Source organism: Euphorbia lathyris, chromosome 10 (genome assembly GCF_963576675.1).
Source record: "Euphorbia lathyris chromosome 10, ddEupLath1.1, whole genome shotgun sequence".
NCBI lineage: Eukaryota > Viridiplantae > Streptophyta > Magnoliopsida > Malpighiales > Euphorbiaceae > Euphorbia > Euphorbia lathyris.
This window is the reverse complement of record NC_088919.1, coordinates 14,853,950-14,874,994: the sequence shown is the minus strand read 5'-3', so window position 1 is coordinate 14,874,994 and position 21,045 is coordinate 14,853,950. Positions and strand designations below refer to the sequence as shown.

The following is a 21,045-nucleotide window of genomic DNA, read 5'->3' as shown; positions in this document are numbered from 1 at the left end:
CGGTAGCATTTAGTTAAGTTCAGTAGCATTCAGTTAAATTCAGTTCAGTTCAGTTCAGTATTCAGTAGCATTCAGTTCAGTTCGGTTCAATTCAGTTCAGTTCATTTTTTTTTAGCGGTAATTTTGATTCTGATTCTTTAAATCCAAACGACGTGGTTTTACTTAATGATCAAAACGGCGTCGTTTCATTAAATGAACACCCTTCTACACGCACACCTGCAGCCCTGTTCTCCTAGTAAAATTGGGGAAATCGCACAAGAGAAAGAGAGTCGGCCAGCCACTCTGCCGGCCGGTCAGTCTCCACCGCCGGCGCTGCTCCTTCCGCCACCGACCGCAACCTTCTCTCTTCTTCAACTGAAACGGAATCAACTTCGGCAGATAACAGGTACCATCCACAATGCAAACTAAATCGGTAGTTCTCATTTTTCTGTTTCCTAGCAAAAGATGCAGAATTATCATATCAAATAGAGCAATTATCTTCAATCCTTACTGAGATGGAATTTAATGAGCTGGTAAATTATTACATAGATATAAAATTGATAGCAACACCATCTGACTTTGAAATTATATATATATATATATGTGTGTGTGTGTTGTACTGTTGGTTTGGTTTGTTTTGTTGTTTTGTTTAAGCATAAAAGCTTAATTGAAGGAAGCTACTGTTGTTGTTTTTTTTGTTGTTGGTAACATTTGCTTAAAAGCTTAATTGAATATTTTGGTGTTTTTCTTTACTTCATCAAAAAAAAATTTTGTTCAATATTTAAGCCCTGGATCATCTAAGACTCTGGTTCTGCCACTGGGTGTATATAAGGAGAATAAATGGTGAGATAATCCTAAGCTGATTCTCAGAACAGTCTAATAGTGTTTGTATGGGCGTTGTTGGTTTGCTTAAAGTCGAAATAGGGATCCGATCGATGGAAGAAAGTGTGCAAAGAGGAACTGATGCCTCACAAGGAGGCTCCGAGCGCCACAGAGTCAAGCGTAGGAGAGTCCAGAAGAAGCGTCCCTATAGGTAATGTTTCTAATTGAATAGTTAATTGCTTCATTGATTGTTAATATTTCTCATTAGAGAGGATAAGAGGAAACAAATCATTTACACTAGAAGCAAAATTGATTTAGAGGAAGTATTTTAGGGAAAAGGAAGAGACTTGAGAGAGATATTGAGTTGAGAGTTGGCTTTATAAGTTGAATAGAGGAATTGGACTTAAAGTATACATTGGAACAGATCGTTTGAATGAAGATAGAAGTGCGTTTCTTAGATTTCCAGTTGCCATTCAGGAGTTTTGATGACAATTTATTTGAGGCTTAACTCAGAATACCCACCTGTCTAAAATTTATTTGAATCATTATTTGTTGCACCAAAAAAGCTACAGCTTATAGTTAAAATCTCAAAATATCCATCCAAACACCCCCTGAATACTAACTCAGGAATCACCAATTAAAAGCCCTAGACTTCCATATTCCTTAATAAGAAAAAAGATCCTTTGACTTCCAAATCCCTTTGCAGCACCGACACTAGGTCAGAAATCACAAAATAGAATCCCTCAGACTTCCAAATTCCACTTGCTAATGAACTTTTATTGTAACCCCTATACTTGGTGAAATAGAAGAAAGATTTATAAGGATCCCAACTAGTTGGGATTGACAAGACACTGTTGAATATTATATAAAGTTGCCAATCAAAGAGAAGATTAACATTTTATTTTATTTTTCAGGGGAGAAGATGATTATATGCCAGGAAACATAATTGAAATGGAACTTCACAACTTCATGACCTATGATCATTTGTTTTGCAAACCAGGATCTCGCTTAAATCTTGTTATTGGACCAAATGGGTCGGGCAAGAGCTCTATTGTGTGTGCAATTGCGCTTGGACTAGGTGGCGAGCCCCAGGTTAGCTGAAGATTAGCATACTTGTTTATCATATGAATTAGTTGTCCATGTAGACTTCATGACATGGGGACTTTGTCTATGCAGCTCCTTGGTAGGGCGACAAGTATTGGAGCATATGTCAAACGTGGGGAAGAATGTGCTTATATTAAAATATCCCTAAGAGGAGACACAAAAGATGAGCGAATCACCATCATGCGCAAAATTAACATGCATAACAAGTCAGAATGGTTGTACAATGGTTAGAAATTCATTACTTGTCATAGCATTTCATTTGGTAGTTTGATAATTTTGGTACCAATGTTTACTTGATTGGGATTTAATAGGGAGTAAATCATAAGATTGTTTTTTTCTACTATGTGTTTACCTTATTAGCAAATTAAAGTGATGATGTTATTGTTAACAGAATAGGAGAAATTATTTTCTTTATTTTTGTATTGCTAATATTGAAGTGATGCTCTCTTTCTGTTCATCCATGCTATGTTGATTTCAGGAAAAGTGGTACCTAAAAAAGAAGTAGCTGAATTAATTCAAAGGTTCAACATCCAAGTCAACAATTTGACCCAAGTAAGTAGTGGGAATCGCTGTTGGATTCTTTGCATGGCATCTTATAGCATTGTTCTACAGATTTATACAGTGGTTCTTGGTGAATAGATGCACATTGCCTGTAACTTATGATTTTCAGATGACATTATTATTGTTATAGACCATTAAGGGATACCATGTAGATTAAGAGTGTACATGAATATATTTACCCTAAGAGCAATACACATATATACATACAGGGTTCTCCTTCAATCAAGGAGACATTGCAGGCCTACGGCAGTCTTATAGCAGCCTGAGCATGCTTTAGTTGACATAGACATGCTTACATTTATTACATTGATTTATTATGTAACAATTATTATTGAAGCATTTGTCCTATTGGATATGTATGAAAGGGGGCTTTTGGATTTTGAGTTAAATTTTGTAGCCTGATAACTGTTAACCTTTTTGTATTGCGTTGGAACAAGGGTGCACAGTTGTCACTCTTCTTTTTTATCTTAGTTAATATAAAGAACACTGTGGAAATAAGAAACCAGCTTCTCTACAAATGTTCACCAGAAAAACCAATTAGAAATTTAGAATCATAGGCATCCACTGATGAATTCTTTTTTAGATATATTTGAAGTTACATGATTTTCACTGCCTGATGGCCTAATTCACTAAATTCAGGATCTCAATGTTTGCATTACACAGCTAGCATACGTGCTTTAATTATTTATGCTTCTCTATCGTGTTGTGTCAAGTTTTTTATTTGTTTTTCTCATGTCATGGTACTTTCAGTTCTTACCACAAGACAGAGTATGTGAGTTTGCTAAGTTAACTCCTGTGCAACTTTTAGAAGAGACTGAAAAGGCTGTCGGTGATCCTCAACTTCCAATTCAACACCATGCTCTAGTTGAGAAAAGCCATGAAGTGAAGATCAACGAAGTGGTGAATTTCTAATGTTCATCGCTTTTGGAAGCACTTCAATCATCTAATGATGTTTCATGCAAGTTTTCTGAAACATCCCATGTGTTTCTTGTAGGCTATTGAAAGAAATGGTGAAACTTTGAATCAGCTGAAGGCCCTTAATGCTGAACTTGAAAAGGACGTAGAACGTGTCCGCCAAAGAGATGAACTTCTAGCGAAGGTATGTATAAATTTCTCCATTATTATGGTTTCTTGTAATGCCTATCTGACACTTCTATTCCATTGCCTAAAGGTTGAGTCAATGAAAAAAAAGTTGCCATGGCTGAAGTATGATATGAAAAAAGCTGAATATATGGAAGCTAAAGAGCAGGAAAAGGATGCCAAAAAGAAATTGGATGAGGCAGCTAAAGCTTTGAAAAATCTTGCAGAACCTGTTGAGTATGGTCTTCAACTCCTATTCAGAAATATTCTGTGATAAAAGCTTACGACATGTTTGTTTATTTTTGGCAATTTCATGTGCATTATGATAGAAAATGGGTTTTATTCATTCATATTATCTTTATTTATCTTTTAAACCTGTTGTATATTAAGATATCATGAAAGCAGTATAATATCTCCCGGAGAACAGGCGTAATTGTATCTTAACTTCATGCTCCATTCTGTAGAAGTATTCAAGTTACATCCTCGCTACTCAAGACTTGTGGGATGAAACTCAAACCTCTTCCAAGATTATGATAATCTAAAATGCTAACAATTGAAACTGCCTTGTTTAGGCTCTCGATTTACATGGTCAATGGCTGATCTTTTCCACTGATAACTGTTAACCTTTTTGTAATGCGTTGGAACAAGGGTGCACAGTTGTCACTCTTCTTTTTTATCTTAGTTAATATAAAGAACACTGTGGAAATAAGAAACCAGCTTCTCTACAAATGTTCACCAGAAAAACCAATTAGAAATTTAGAATCATAGGCATCCACTGATGAATTCTTTTTTAGATATATTTGAAGTTACATGATTTTCACTGCCTGATGGCCTAATTCACTAAATTCAGGATCTCAATGTTTGCATTACACAGCTAGCATACGTGCTTTAATTATTTATGCTTCTCTATCGTGTTGTGTCAAGTTTTTTATTTGTTTTTCTCATGTCATGGTACTTTCAGTTCTTACCACAAGACAGAGTATGTGAGTTTGCTAAGTTAACTCCTGTGCAACTTTTAGAAGAGACTGAAAAGGCTGTCGGTGATCCTCAACTTCCAATTCAACACCATGCTCTAGTTGAGAAAAGCCATGAAGTGAAGATCAACGAAGTGGTGAATTTCTAATGTTCATCGCTTTTGGAAGCACTTCAATCATCTAATGATGTTTCATGCAAGTTTTCTGAAACATCCCATGTGTTTCTTGTAGGCTATTGAAAGAAATGGTGAAACTTTGAATCAGCTGAAGGCCCTTAATGCTGAACTTGAAAAGGACGTAGAACGTGTCCGCCAAAGAGATGAACTTCTAGCGAAGGTATGTATAAATTTCTCCATTATTATGGTTTCTTGTAATGCCTATCTGACACTTCTATTCCATTGCCTAAAGGTTGAGTCAATGAAAAAAAAGTTGCCATGGCTGAAGTATGATATGAAAAAAGCTGAATATATGGAAGCTAAAGAGCAGGAAAAGGATGCCAAAAAGAAATTGGATGAGGCAGCTAAAGCTTTGAAAAATCTTGCAGAACCTGTTGAGTATGGTCTTCAACTCCTATTCAGAAATATTCTGTGATAAAAGCTTACGACATGTTTGTTTATTTTTGGCAATTTCATGTGCATTATGATAGAAAATGGGTTTTATTCATTCATATTATCTTTATTTATCTTTTAAACCTGTTGTATATTAAGATATCATGAAAGCAGTATAATATCTCCCGGAGAACAGGCGTAATTGTATCTTAACTTCATGCTCCATTCTGTAGAAGTATTCAAGTTACATCCTCGCTACTCAAGACTTGTGGGATGAAACTCAAACCTCTTCCAAGATTATGATAATCTAAAATGCTAACAATTGAAACTGCCTTGTTTAGGCTCTCGATTTACATGGTCAATGGCTGATCTTTTCCATGAAATAAATAGATTTTTTATTCTCTTCATTTAACACAATATAGCCAAGATTCTCCAGCTGTCATCTGATCTTAGAGCTGTTTTTGGTTTTCACCACTTTTCTTTCCTCCTTAAGCTTCCTCTATATGATTGGTCTTTGGTCTTCTTTTAAGTCTAGCAAACCTTCATCCTTTTTGAGGCTTGAGATCCGGTGGTGCTTGAGAAATATATTATTGTCTTAATTTCACTCATTCTTTCCTTGGCTGCCGTTATGAAGAAAACTTAATTCCTTCATTGAATCAGGTTAAGCATTTGTGCAGTGAACTTCTTGAAACTGGAATATTTTATCATAATTTCTGATTTTGAAATGATAAGAGGGCTATATATCATTAACTGAATCATTTGTTGAGCTACTCAGTACTTTTTTTTTTTTAAAGTTGTGCGCAATGCACTTACATTAAACAAAGGAAAATTACATCAAAGATGAAGAAAAACACTTAACCCACCCCACCCGAGTGTGATTCGAACCCATGACCTCTAGAGTCATAGGTAAGCTCTCAACCAACAGGCTAAGAGCTTCAGTACTTAAAGAGGAAATATTATGCTATGAGCAATTAGTGAAAAAAAAAATATTGCAGCAAAAAGAAGAAGGAGAAATCCCTTGTGGATTCTAATTGCAAGAAAGTCCAAAGTCTTGTGAAAGACAACGCTAAGCAACGTATGGAACTTCTGGAGAAGGAAAGCCATCTGGTGCGTTGGTTTTATTATAGCTTGATGCTTTTGTAAACTCTAATATCTGGTAGCAGAATTAATTGGATAGACCATCACTTTCAATATTTCTTGTGTGTTTATAGGGTGTTCAAGCACAAGGAAAATACAGTGAAATGGGAGATTTGAAGAGGCAAGAGGAATCCCGTCAAAAAAGAATGCTAAAAGCTAAGGAGGACCTTACTGCTGCTGAAATAGAACTTCAAAACCTGCCCATTTATGAGGCCCCAAAAGATTTACTTGTAAGTTAAACTTTCTTCTAGTGGTGGTCATCCTAGACTTTTCAGCCATTTCTGATAATGTGCCTCCAGAAGTTCTTAGATTTTTATTGCCAGATGTGGTTAAATGACATAGCTGTTATTCGTATTCTGTCTTACTGATGCTGTTCGGCTTGCTTGGTGCAATGAAGTTTTGTACTAAATATTTTGCACCTGTTGTGATAGATCACTTGGGAATGACTAATTTGGTTGGTTTTAGACAGTTCTCTGAATCCCAGTTGAAAGCATGGATCTGCAATGAAAAAATCTATAATTGATAGAATATACAATATACATGTTCACAAGGACATGTAATTTTTGAAAGAAGGGGAGAATTGAGTACTTGACATTTTCTTATCTTTTTCAGGAAAGATTAGGTGCTCAGATTCTGGAGCTACAAGTTTCTGCAAAGGAAAAGAGGTCACAGAAGTCAGAGAAGGAGAAGCTTCTGAGTCAACATAAATTATCATTGAGGCAGAACCTGGACAGGTGATTTGAATTTGGAGATCATTTTCTTTCTCCATAAGCTTTTAAAGAAAAGTAAAACTCTCTGTAGATTGAACTCTGAAACACAAAGAGAATGGGAGAATACTTGTATGTTTTGTATTATGAATTGATACATATATGTATATACATCAGAGAATATGCTATACTAGGTAAGGAATAAATTATATTTACTCTAATTACTATGATCAAGGAAACTGATTCCTATAATCAAGGAATGATAGCTATGTACATGCTGTAACAAACTCTATTGTATCACTTTGCAGGTTGAAGGATATGGAAGATACAAAGATTAAACTTTTACAGGCATTAAGAAACTCTGGAGCTGAAAGTATTTTTGATGCTTATAAGTGGTTGGAACAACATCGGGGTGAACTGAGAAAGGAAGTTTATGGTCCTGTGTTGCTTGAGGTACCTTTTAGTGTTTTGGCTGTTTACATATGATCTTTCTTTTCACTTTGTCATATTTTTAGTTGAATTGGAAACTAAGGTCAATGTATCGGATCGAGCACATGCAAACTACTTAGAAGGCCAGGTCCCATATTATATTTGGAAGGTATGTTCTAATATACTTTTCTCTGAATTTTTTGCTTACCTGTAAAATGCTGTGCTTAACATCGGATGGTTAAGTTCAGGAAGTTTTCTGCATCTGTTTTATTTGCATGTTATTTTATAATTTCTTTGTCCAAAATTGGGTTAGCATTCTTACTCATTTCAAAATTTCAGCTGCACAAGATGAATATAAATAGAAGTAGCAAAAGGCTTAATGTGAAATATGTTGGCAAAGAGTGATTGACTGATTTGAAAGATCCGAACATTGGGATAAACAACGGAGATTTTATGAAAATTCTAAGCTTGTATAATTGTGATGACTAGGTATTTCCCAAAATTTCCCTTTGTATGTCTTGCCTTTATCAATAACATATGTTATGTCCAAAGCTCTCATTGTGGCACCTTGCAAGTAGCCATGAATTATTCTATGAATAAATTAACTGCACAAGGATTAGGATGAAGCAAACTAACTAAATAATTGAGGAGTTTGGTGTTTTGCATGCGAATATGTTAGTCTGTTTTTTATTTTGGCCTTTAGGCAGATGGTCTTTGAAAGGGACACCACACCTAATTTAACTAAAGATTAGTTGATCAACATTAGCGTGCATACATATACTCTGAGGTAGTTGAAACACTGTTCTCCTGAATAGTTTCTTTTATTGCTTCATGAAATATCATAGGAAAAAGAGGATTTATGAAAAAAAGAGAGTAAAAGTTCTACTCATTGGAGAATGAAACGTCTGTTCTAATGCAATAATGAACAAGTAAAAAAAGTGGAAAGATTAGTGCCTTTGGTGAAGTTGGATCATACTCGACTAAGCTTTTTCCTCGATCTCACAAACTCTTTTTTTTCTTTCTCTGTATCTTATTTTACTATCCTTGGCACTTAAACCGAGAATGTGATATCAATCAGGCTGCGATCATGCTAGATTCTGCTGACTCTCATTTGTCAATTTTCTTCCAAGTCTAGTAACCTTTTTAATTGTGATTTGCAATTTTTCATTTCACAATATTTATCATTCTACCATTCTATTTAGCAGCACGTAATCCAACATACATCTACCATTTGGTTTCATTATTTACGTTGGTGCTCTCATTTTGCTTGTTTTGCAGTCTTTCATAACCCAGGATCCTCATGATCGGGATTTTTTGGTCAAATGTCTAAAGAATTATGATGTTCCAATTTTAAATTATGCGAATGATGAATACCGTGCGAAGGAACCCTTTCAAGTTTCTGAGAAGGTATGGGCACCTTTTGCCTGGAAAATATGATGCATTTGCACTAGTGAGATTATCTTACTGTGATTTCCTTGTCTTCTTGGGTAGATGCATGAGCTTGGGATCAATTCTCGACTTGACCAAGTCTTTGATGCTCCTCGTGCTGTCAAGGAGGTTTTGATCAGTCAGTTTGGTCTGGATAGATCTGTATGCTTCCCATACCTATTTTGCTAGTATTTATTAATAGGTCAAATGATACAAGTTTTGGAAGTTACTAGATATTCTAGATTATGAAGCTTTTTTCATTCTTATGTGCATGTGAATATATAATTCTTACATTTGTTTGTTTCTTCAGTGTATTGGGTCAAAAGAAACTGATCATAGGGCTGATGAGGTTGCAAAGTTGAAAATTTTGGACTTTTGGACTCCGGACAATCATTATCGCTGGTCCACTTCTAGATATGGTGGTCATGTATCTGCAAGTGTTGAACCAGTCAATAATTCACGTCTTCTGCTGTGTAGTATGTATTTTGTTCCAATAAATCAATATATTGTCCAATTCTTTTTTATAAAAAATTTAGATATCCAAGTTTTTGTTTTGATGTTAGGTTCTGATGCCGGAGAAATTGAAAGACTGAAGGGCAGGATACAGGAGCTGGAAGAATCTGTTACTGCTTTGGAGGGAACTTTTAAGTTGCTGCTTGCAGAGCAAAGACAGTTGGAGAATGAAGAAGCTGAACTCCAAAAACAACGGGTATGCTTAAAAGAATGCAAGAAGTGCAGCATTATGCTGTGCAATAAGTCTTCATATACTTCACCTGTCTTTTTAGATTTGCTTATGCATGCATCTGAACTCAAGATAATTTCACATTAATACTTGTTCTCTGCAAGACATTAAATACTTGTTCTCTGCAAGACATTAAATTCCCTAAGAATTTTTTCATTTCATGTGTAATATGCAGGAGGAGGCTATCAGCGTTGTACAGCATGAAAGAAAACAAAGGCAGGAAAAGGAGAACCTTGTCAGTATGTAACACAAACTTATTGCTTTGAAAATGATATTCTTTTTGGTTCTTCTGGCACAATTTGAATAAATAATGGTTGCTTGGTTTTAGATCAAAGGAAAAGGAAACTTGAATTAATGCAGAAGGAGGATGACTTAGACACTAGCATGGCAAAGCTTATTGATGAATCTGCAAAAATTAACAATGAGAGGCTCCGATGTGCAATTGAAATTAAGGTGAAGTTCCTTTTGGACTGTTATCTTTTACTGTGTTAACAGTGGCCACGTTTTTATGCCAGTGGAAGTTATAACACAGAGTTGCCTAACTTCGATCTTGTTTTTTCTCTTTGGCAGAATTTACTTGTTAATGCTGTTTCTTATGAATGGAGTCTTGCGGCGAAACATATGGCCTCCATTGAAATTGATTCCAAGGTATTTTTACTTCAAGTCTATCCGAATGATTCTTAGTCACAGTGATTATATATATACACACACACTGTCAAGGGGCATGCTACTGTCTGATTAAATGCAAATCGTCCTATGTTGCACAAAAACGGACATGGACATGAAACAGACACGAAATGAACACGGACATGAAACGCATAAATGCTACTAAAGAGGAGTGTCCGTGCAACATAGAAAGCATCTATACAAAACTTGGGAATCTGCACAGAAGAAAATGCTTCCTTTTTATTCTGCCCCCTAGAAAAGCAGTCAACCCTGGGTATATATCCACTTGCAAACCAGAAATCATTTTGGTCTGTGCTACTTCATATCTAAGTTTGGCTTGAGTTTTGAAGGATTCCACACCTTATGTGACTTTTTTCTTACTCTATATCTACTTTTTCTTGTGATCATTTGCTACAATATTCTATGTCGACGGAACAGTAATCACAACTCTGATTCTTTTCATCTCACTTTAATAAACTTTATCTCTTGTTTATATGCTATCCATACCCATATGATAATATACTAGTCAAATCTTTCAATTTTTGAAGGCCTAATAAAATAATCCAGACAAAAAGATTTAAATTTGATGACTAAAGCCTGATTTTCCAATTAGTTCCAATTTTAGAAAATTGACAAATTGGAAAAGGAAAAAAAAAGGAGGCCCTAAAGACTAGAATCCTCTTTTTCATGATTTTTCACAATTTTTTTTTCTTTTTGCTATTTGGCAAGTTCCTAGGGCAAAAGGTTCCTTCACTAGCCTAAACTGGCCAATTTGTTATAATTTTAGCCAAAGGGTAAAATTTGGCAAAGTAATAATTTTTTATTCATATAGTACTTCTAATGTTGTTGCCGTGTGACCAGAGGTCACGGGTTCGAGTCTTAGGAGCGGCCTCTTGCCAATTAAATTGGCAAGGGAAGGCTTGCCCCCAATACACCCTTGTGGTGGGACCCCTCCCCGGACCCTCGCTCAGCGGGGACGCGTAATGCGACCGGGCCGCCCTTTATAGTACTTCTAATGAGGAGAGGGCGAGCCTTGGCGCAACGGTAAAACGTTGTTGTCGTGTGACCAGAGGTCACGGGTTCGAGTCTTAGGGGCGGCCTCTTGCCAATTAAATTGACAAGGGAAGGCTTGCCCCCAATGAAGACAGTGAAGACACATGTATTTGCCTAAATTAAGCGTTTGTTTATGGTTTGTTATTACAAAAACATCCAAACCACGGGTATCTATTTGTAAAATATTCAAACCACAGGTACCTATTTGTAAAAACACGCAAACCACAATAATTTATTTGAAAAACGGAGTGTACCACAGGTATTTATTTGCTCGAAATCAAACCACGGGTATTTATTTGCCAAAACTTAAAACCACATGGGTTATATTTGAAATTAACCCTTTTTTTATCTATAACTTTTAAATAACAAAAACTAAGGGGAACTTTTTTTTCCAATTCTAATAACTTCTTATATTATTGAAAAGAAAATGGTTACTTAAGTTTTCAATATATATTATGAAGAGGTATGGGTTTTTCTAGGCAATATGCCGAATCAGTGTATTCACCCCTCCAAGTGAACCTACCTTTAAAACAATCCTATCCTAAGTGAACCATTTAAACCTCCTTGATTCATCTACAAACTGTAAGGATAGTCACAAACTTTACAATCACAAACCTAAGTTATCACTTTTTACCTGATATGCAGCTTGCTTAGCATAAAATATCGTATAACATACTGGAGGGAAGATAGAAATCACCACAAAGTTCTTACGCCAACCCTTTCACATTTTGCTTGGTCTTTTTTTTTAAAAAAAAAATCTAAACATATGATAATTGTTGGGTGTTAGTGGCTTCAAAATTGTTGACATGATGTTTATACATAAACAAGTAATGTCTAACAATTGGAAAAATGTTGGGTTCATGATGGCATTGAAAGACTTAGAATTTCTTTGTTCTGATGTTTTACTTGGTGCATTTTTCCTTTAGATTAAAGAACTTGAAATCAATCTGAAGCATCATGAAAAGTTCGCTCAACAAGCATCAATACAGCTGGAGTATTGTGAGTTACTTATTTTCTTTCTCTGGTCTCAGTTTGTGTTCTCGGGGTATTTTTAAGTCAATGGAACATTTATTATGACATGCATACACCTTACTAATCTATGTTGGACTCTGGACACAACTATTTGTTATATATATTACCAGGTTTTGGGTTTGAAATTGGTTAACAAATGGTTAATATACACAGAGAATACAACATAAATTAGGAAAGTAATTCTAATAGAAATCCCTTACACTATGGGATTCTAAAACAAAATTTACCGCTAATATTCTCCAAAATTAACTCCTAAATTAACGTCACTAATCCCCACACTTTGGTGAATAGAAATATTCCATTCTTAGCTTGGATATTATATTCTCAAATATTAAGCTACTCAGCCCCTTAATGAGAATGTCAACAAGTTGTCCTGCATTGGCACATATAGAGTGCATATCAAACCATTGTCCAATTTCTCCTTGATGAAACGTCTATCCACCTCAACGTCTTTCGTCGTATCAGATGAACTTGGTTATGGGCTATGCTTATTGCTGATTTATTATCGCAATAGAGTTTCATAGGACCATCCACTTAATCTTTAGGACATGCAAAACAATTTTCAGCCAAAGCAATTCACATATACGTGGTGCCATTACACGCAGTTCTGCTTCAACATTGGAACGTGATACTACTTCTTGTTTCTTACTTCTCTGTGTCAAAAGATTCCCTCCAAGGAAGGTACACTACCCTGATGTAGATCTCTTATCAACAAGTGATCCTGCATTGTCAACATCAATATAAGCTGGCAGTTGTCATCTTCCATTTCTCGACAAGATCCCTCTTCCAGGTGTTCCCTTAAGGTATTGCAAAATTCTGTGTGCTGCTTGCAAGTGGACTTCTCTATGATGATGCATAAGTTGACTAAGCAAGCTCATAGCATACGCTATATCAAGTCTGGTATGTGCCAAATAAATAAGTCGTCCTACAAGGCGTTAATACATTTCTCTTGACTGGAACATCTTCCTCTACTTTTCCTAGTTTAAGACCTGACTCTATGGGTGTACTTTCGGGTTTGCATGCAGCTTTGCCAGTCTCCTTGAGCAAATCAGTAACATACTTTTGTTGGGATATAACATTTCCTTTTCTAGAATGTGTCACCTCAATTACCAGAAAATACTTGCTGCTCAATCTTATCATCACAGGTTAGTATAATGTCATCAACATATACTAGTAATAATGTCACTCGTATGGTTGAATGCCTAATGAACGATGTGTGGTCCCTTGACTTTTCCTTAACCCCATGGCTAACACGACCCTTGACAATCTCTCAAACTAGGCTCAACGTTTCAATCGATACAAAATTTTATTCAGCTTGCGTACTGTATTGGTTGTCACCCTTTATTCCATAGCCTGGTGGAACCTCCATGTAAATCTCCTCTGCATGATTCTTGTGCAAAAAAGCATTCTTCTCATCAAATTCTGTAGGTCCCAACCACAGTTAGCAAAAAAAGGGCGGCCCGGTGCACTACAGTTAGCAACTAGAGATAAAATTATTCTAACTGCATTCATCTTAGCCATAAGAGCAAACGGATTTAAATAGTCAATATGTATGTTTTGGTGTATCCTTTTTTTACTAGTCTTGCCTTGTACCGTGCTACTGATCCATCAGCCCTATATTTCACTGTATAGACCCATTTGCAACCTACCATTTTTTTCCTGGTAACTCCACCAAACCCCAAGTTTTATTCTTCCTCAATGCCTCTATCTCCACATGCATGTCTTGTTTCCATTTTTCATTAGGCAATGGCTCAAATGAGGTTTTAGGGGTGGTTGTGGTATTGAGGTTTACGAGGAGGGCTTTGAATGTTGATGAAAGGTTTCGAAAGGATATGTAGTGTGAGAGTGGGTTGTGCATGTTCTGGTTCCTTTACTAATGGCAATTGGTTGGTCCTAATCTTCCTTACTAACCTGTATTCAGGAAAATTAGAAACTGTTACCTCATTTGAGGTCCTGAATCAAATTCTTGCATGTGCACAGATTCCGGAATGACCTCTTTCCATCTTGAGTTTACCAATTTCTATTCGAATCTCACATCTTTAAGAATAGATTCAGATTCAGAAAGTTCAGGTTCTGAATGATTGGACTCATGAAGGGATATGTTCGGATTTAGGATTCAAGTTTGGACAAATTGGACTCATGGTTTGTTGAAGGCATCTGATTGGGTTTAGATGGAAGTAAATGGTCAAATTCAGACAACCCAAGAATGGTTTTTTATATTCCTTGAGACTCTATAAGGTCGGATGAAATAGGCTTCTTGCTTACTGACGGTTGCATCCCATGATACATGAAACTTCTTCGAAGGAGGATGATAGCACTTGCGCCGTTATAGAGTTGATGAATACCCCACAAAGATGCACTTCAACACTCTAGGATCGAATTTTCCGCAGTCTTGGCAATGGATATGAACAAATGGCATGCCCAAAAAAATGCGAGGTGAAAGATTGTTTGTAGTGAACAAGTTCGGGGTAGAATGAAGAGAGCACCTCCATTGGACTTTTGAACCCTAAGAGACTAGAGAGTGAGTCTGTTACTGAGTACAACCACTTCCCCCCAAAATATTTTGGTACATTTTGGCGAAACAAGAAAGCTAGAGTTTGGTCTGAAAGGTATCCATTTTTTCGTTTGGCCATACAAGATTTTGTTGTGGTGTTTTGATATAGGATGACTCATGAATTATCCACACTTTTTGCAATAGGGAGTGAGAGTTTGGTTGAAATAGTTTTTGGCATTGTCTGGCCTAAGCTTTTCGATAGATACACGAAATTGGTCTTTCTTTTTTACCATAGAGATGAAATTTGGAGACACACTTGTGTTTGAGCAAGAAAATCCAGGTAACTCGGTGTAGTCATCAATAAAGCTCACAAACCATCGTGCTCCTAGCACATTTGAAACAGTTGAGAGACCCCAAATATCAGTGTGAACATGGTAAAAAGGACAAGTGCTTCTTTTGTTACTAATTGGAAAAGGCACACGTTTCTGCTTAGCAAGTTCTTACACCTCATGGTGAAGATCCTCAACATCTAGTTTTGTAAAGAATGAAGGAAACAACGATTTAATAGCACACGATGACATAGAAAGGCCTTTTCTTTATTTGATAACAAAGACTCAAACAAGAATGAGTAGGGAGATCTGCTCTTGGATTTGTTGGGCATTGGTTTCCTCAAGCTGGTAAAGACCATTCCACTCTCTAGCACTTCCAATCCTCCTCTCCATATCCTTCTCTTGAAATACACACTGACTAGTGTGAAATATAATGACAAAGTAAATCGCATATGAGTTTCTGAATAGATATTATACTAGTGGATACCTTAGGGATATGAAGAACATTAACGAAGTTATGCACGTGTTTATTTTGACATCTCCTATGCGGGGCTATGCTTCCTAAGGATCCATCTGTTGTGGCTATTTTCTTATTGCGTGGGCATGGAGAGTACAGGGTGAAGTGTTTGGATGGATGAGTCATGTGGTCTACGGCTCCTCCTGAATTCGTGATCCAAGATTGTTGAAATGGTTTTCCCAAGGCATTTAATCCAAAATGAAAAAGAATGCGTACCTGAATAAACTAAAGTACCTGTAGGTTTCTCCATCATAACAGATTCAGTCTTCTTGACTTCTGTCATCGTTTTTCACTCTGTAGAGCAGTGGACTATTTAAACGAAATTAATCAACAGAACCAGCCTCGACAGTAAAGGTGGTAGGCCTAGAAGCAAGAAAAAAAAAAAAAGGCGATGCTGATGGAGGTTGATAACCAGAATTTCCAGCATTGAGGGCTGGTAAAAAAAAGGGCTGAAAGTGCTCTGTTTAATTGACAAAAAACAGAGGAAAATAGGGGAAACATTGTTCACAACAACAACAGAGATTGGCAATAAAGGCCCAACCCCTTAGCTTTTGTTTGGGAGTTGGGAGGTTAATGGGTGAGAGTCAGAGGAGTTAATGGAATGGGAGGGGAAGTGATGGAAATGAAGGTTAAAATTTAACCTTGTTTGGGAGTTGATGAAATGTAAATCGAAGTTAAAAGGTTAGTTTTCATTAAAAAGTTTCCATTACTCCCATTAACCCTCATTTTGGAGGTTAAGTTATAGAGTTAATGGGAATAAAATGTTAACTCCCATCAACCTTCGTTTACTTTCAACAAAACTCCCAAACAAGGTTAGTTTATAATTTTACATTCCATTACTTCCATTAAACTTTATTAATCTCCTCCCAAACAAGGGCTTAATTTTCTCAGAAGAATTTGAGCCTACAGCTCTGCTACCATGCCAGATTTTGGGATTGATATGGATTTTCTTGTATTAACAAATGGGTAATGTATACAGAGAATACAACATAAATTAGGAAACTAATTCCAATATAAATTCCTTATGGGTTTTAAAATACATATTTTGCAACTAACACTCTCGAAAATTAACGTCACTGCTTCCCACATATTATATATATATATATATATATATATATATCCATTCAGCAAATTTGTGAGGACTAATGAAATGGAAGCAAACAACAAAATGGTAGAAAAATTCTCTCAGCATAAACATCTGAAACCTGCAAAAAATAAAGGGGATTTTGTTTAGACATTTATTTCTTTCAATTTTTTTTAAGTATTTTTGACTTTTTACCTTGAACATCACAAGGCAAGAAGGGGCTAGAGGAACAGAGAGAACAACTGTTGGCTGCCAAGAATCATGCAGAATCAATTTCTGCCATTACTCCGGAGCTTGAAAAGGCTTTTCTTGAGGTTCGTTTATTCTATGGTTTTTTAAGTTAGAACTTCACCTGAAAATTTCTATGACTTTGAGTTGGTCCAGCAATAATGACTGTCTTCTATTTGACTCAATTTTGAGTGTTGAATATTTGACAAATCTACTATTGTTTTTTATATGGATGCATGCCATATTTGTAGGAAAGCAGAGAAGGACACTTGATAAGCATGTAACTTGTACTAATAAAGATATTACTGTCGTAGAATTATTGTTGCTTAATTTCATTGGAGTAGTTATCTACTAAGAGCTTCATATATTGAACCTTTATTGGCTTGAGTTTATTTCCCTTTTTCCTTGGACTCGGTGTTCAAATTTGACAGAGTATAGCTGACTTTGAAGTTGGTTACAACTATGAAATAGTGGACTCTAATCATATTCATTGCCTGATTTTGAAATGTTATCCATAGCCCAGTTGAGGAGTGGTTAAATGAAGATTGTATCTCTATGGAGTTCTCTTTCCATAGTTACCAATGTGTTTTAATACCTATCGTTCCTTATTATCATTAGAGAATGTTTCCAACTTTCAATTCTAATTATCTTGATTTCAGGTGTGAAAATATAAAAGGCTACCATGAACATATGAAACGTCGCAATTTCATGATCACGCTAGTCAAGTAAATCTCATTAGCTATGGACATGAGTTCACAGCATACTCATCCTGAACAAGCAGGATTTATCAAGCGATTGATCCTTATCATAATGGATTTGAAGTGAGAAAGCCTAGAAATTGATTAACGGTGTCTCACGGAATCTCTCACATGCTAGTAGAAGTATCCCGAAGTTTAAAATTTCAAACCGTTTTTAATGTTTGGATTAATTATGGACCTAGGATGTCTTAAGGTAGATGCATTAAATGAAAATTGAAAGCATCAACTTCCTAGAGTTTATAATGAACCCTCAACCACTTGGTCTGAGGCTCTGATCCCATGTCATGAAACCACTCTTCAAGCTGATAGTTTAGGCCCAGGAATAACTTTTATTATTATATCCGGCAATAATCATGCGCTGCTTTTCTGAAATCACTATTTATCAATTTGATTTTTTTTTATTTTTTTGTAATCCTTGCTGCCTCTCTCTACCAGTTTTTAGATTTGGAAATTTAATTATGTTAGTGATCTTTAATTTTTACAAATAGATGCCTACAACAATTGAGGAGTTGGAAGCTGCTATTCAAGATAACATGTCTCAAGCAAATTCAATTCTTTTTCTTAACCATAATGTGCTGAAAGAATATGAACACCGTCAAGAGAAGGTATCATATGCTATCTACCCTTTTTATCCCTCTCAGTCTTAGTTTTAGTAACCGTCTCAGCCACGTGACATTTTTATATTTACTGCAGATAATAACAATTGCCAAAAAGCTGGAAGCAGACAAAGAGGAACTAAAAAAATCTTTAGCTGAAATAGATGCCCTGAAGGTGAGTCTAGTTGCTTTTAGACTTGTTAAATAATTTTTTGCAATTGTGAGAGGAAGAAAATGCAAACATAAAAGCTAGAGAAGAGCTAATGATCATGATAAATTCAAACCTATCATTCAAATTCCAGTTTGTCTTGATCATTTCTATTGTTTATTGAATGTAAGTTTAGCCTCTGTGACTTTGATGAAGCTCGTGGGATTATACACTTCTTATTGGCATTTGTGAGTTATTTTACTTGTCTCTAGTCTTGTCTGGTAATGAACTGGACTTGGTATGCTTACATATGTAGTGATATATGAGGTTTGTTGGTCTTGAAGGCATATGGTATTTCTTCTTAATTCTTTCTTGTCTTATGCAGGAAAGTTGGCTTCCAACTTTAAGAAACCTTGTTGTTCGTATAAATGAAACTTTCAGTCGTAACTTCCAGGAGATGGCTATTGCAGGAGAAGTATTATTAGGTAACTTTTGTAGCTTTTATTGCAATTTGCAGTAGATGAGTTAATATTTCCTCATTTGAGTGAGAGTTATTATAAATTAAGAAAGTGATTCTTGGTGCAATTGTGTTTTGCTCCCTCCCTGGTGACTGGGTTAATGTATGTTTTCGAACAATGGAAGCAACTTCCTTTGCTTGTATTTGTTCTTTGGCTGTTTATGAAGTCTCATTGAATTGGACAACTTTTATTTGACTTTCTGATATACTCTATTTGTTGTTTTCTAGATGAACATGAAAAGGACTTTGATCAATTTGGAATACTTATAAAAGTGAAGTTCAGGTGAACTGCATTTATTTTAGCATATCCAATTTGTATTGATTACCCTAAATTGGTCCGTTAACTTTACGAGCATACGTGACATATGGGTGGCCAGAGTCATTCTATAACTTTCTAGAATTGCGAGACACAAATGTTTATTTTCAAATGCTTCAAGTACTGAGATAGTACTCTGGTTCATAATCTTATTGGTTTCATGTCATGTGCATGACCTCAGGCAAGCAGGACAGCTTCAAGTTCTCAGTGCTCATCATCAATCTGGGGGGGTATTATACAAAACTATATTCTTGTCCTTGTAATTGAAACTCTAGCAGTACCGATTTTTACTCTGAAAATTCCATCTGTAGGAGCGTTCAGTTTCAACTATTCTTTATCTTGTTTCTCTTCAAGACCTTACAAACTGCCCGTTTAGGGTAGTTGATGAGATCAATCAAGGTTAGATTTGTTCTCTTTACCATACCATGTAATAGTGCTCTACATTCTGCAGTCAGTAGAGAAATCTTTTTGCTTTCTTTCTTTCTTTATTTCCAGGAATGGACCCTATAAATGAAAGGAATATGTTTCAGCAATTAGTGAGAGCTGCCAGTCAACCCAATACTCCGCAGTAAGAGCAAACATCCATCCGCATCTTTAGATAATGTTTTGTTAGTTTTTCACTGTTAAGTGCGATATACAAATTGTAAAAGTAAGATGCAATATGGAAGAGGTTCTTATGTTGAAATACTAATTGTTGCATATATAGGTGTTTTTTATTGACTCCAAAGTTGCTACCGGATCTGGAATACAGTGAAGCATGTAGCATTCTGAATATAATGAATGGACCTTGGATCGAGCAGCCTGCTAAAGGTGAAGAAGTCTTAGAGTGGTTGAAAATGGATTGATTTGATTGTTGTATTTACTAGTGTTGATATTATATTTTGGTATTTTGGTTTTGATCAGTGTGGAGCAGCGGAGAATGCTGGAGAGCTGTGGCAGGAGTGGTGGAAGAAGGTTAATATGATGGCAAATTCAGGGGAATGAACAAGTAAGTTTTGTTTTGTATAGAAGTAACTCCAGGACAGGACCATAAGATAGCCATTCCGAATGAATTAGTGTAAATTTTAGATTTTGAAATAGAGATTATGTCTAAATTTACCCTTATCGTTTTGGAGAAGGGCATATTTAACTAAAACACACGACATTATGTAATTTTATTCCTAATGTTTCTAAACAAGATTAATTTTACCTCATCTAACATACTGATTTACTATTATTTGATTTGTTATTTAATTGTTACATCATATCTTTTAAACATAAATTATATCCAAAATATTTATTCTATGGCATCCTAATGATTCGGTAGACACGATACGCTTAAAGGTAGCTTCTATATTGCTTGGTCTTGTTACACTGTTCTTCAGGACGAGTACACCTGGTTGGACGCGGCACAAAGCCCCTACTCGCAACAGCAGGGCATGAAAGGGTCCAAAAAGCCAAAAAGTTGGTCCTTTGTATTGGTGATATCCAACCATCATCACAGTTGCAAAAGACACGCCAAGAAATGTCAATATTTATGTTGGAAGCTGATTTGTTATTTTTGTGTAGCAATTTTTGTTTTCTGTTGGTTACCAAATTACAATGCAAAAATACCAGATTCACATTTCACAATCAGGGGAACTTATAGTTTGCGGAATTCCATCGTCTTGAGCATCGAAAATGCGATTTGGTGATTTTCAAGCTTTTTTAATGTAATTTTTTATGAATTATTTTTTACTTTTTGATCTAAATAATGAATTTCAACCATTAGTTTTAATTTTTGACCTAATTAGCGGTTGAAAACATGTAATAAGGTC

General features: G+C 35.8%; 2 protein-coding genes across 2 annotated transcripts; both read left to right on the top strand.

Moving 5' to 3' along the window:
* Positions 1-213: 213 nt before the first annotated feature.
* On the top strand, positions 214-20,442 carry LOC136208703 (structural maintenance of chromosomes protein 5-like). The gene is made up of 31 exons (XM_065999819.1): positions 214-385; positions 895-1,012; positions 1,716-1,893; positions 1,978-2,131; positions 2,384-2,457; positions 3,217-3,366; positions 3,461-3,565; positions 3,638-3,783; positions 6,064-6,175; positions 6,280-6,435; positions 6,818-6,939; positions 7,221-7,365; positions 7,445-7,510; positions 8,620-8,748; positions 8,833-8,931; positions 9,080-9,245; positions 9,333-9,478; positions 9,687-9,750; positions 9,840-9,964; positions 10,082-10,159; positions 12,157-12,229; positions 16,897-17,000; positions 18,161-18,277; positions 18,366-18,443; positions 18,802-18,901; positions 19,162-19,216; positions 19,431-19,479; positions 19,561-19,648; positions 19,745-19,817; positions 19,956-20,059; positions 20,153-20,442. The coding sequence occupies exons 2-31, from the start codon at positions 915-917 to the stop codon at positions 20,206-20,208; spliced, it is 3,210 nt and encodes a 1,069-aa protein (XP_065855891.1). The 5' UTR covers positions 214-385; positions 895-914; the 3' UTR covers positions 20,209-20,442.
* On the top strand, positions 4,490-6,142 carry LOC136208901 (structural maintenance of chromosomes protein 5-like). The gene is made up of 3 exons (XM_066000193.1): positions 4,490-4,657; positions 4,752-4,856; positions 4,929-6,142. The coding sequence occupies exons 1-3, from the start codon at positions 4,490-4,492 to the stop codon at positions 5,109-5,111; spliced, it is 456 nt and encodes a 151-aa protein (XP_065856265.1). The 3' UTR covers positions 5,112-6,142.
* Positions 20,443-21,045: the final 603 nt, after the last annotated feature.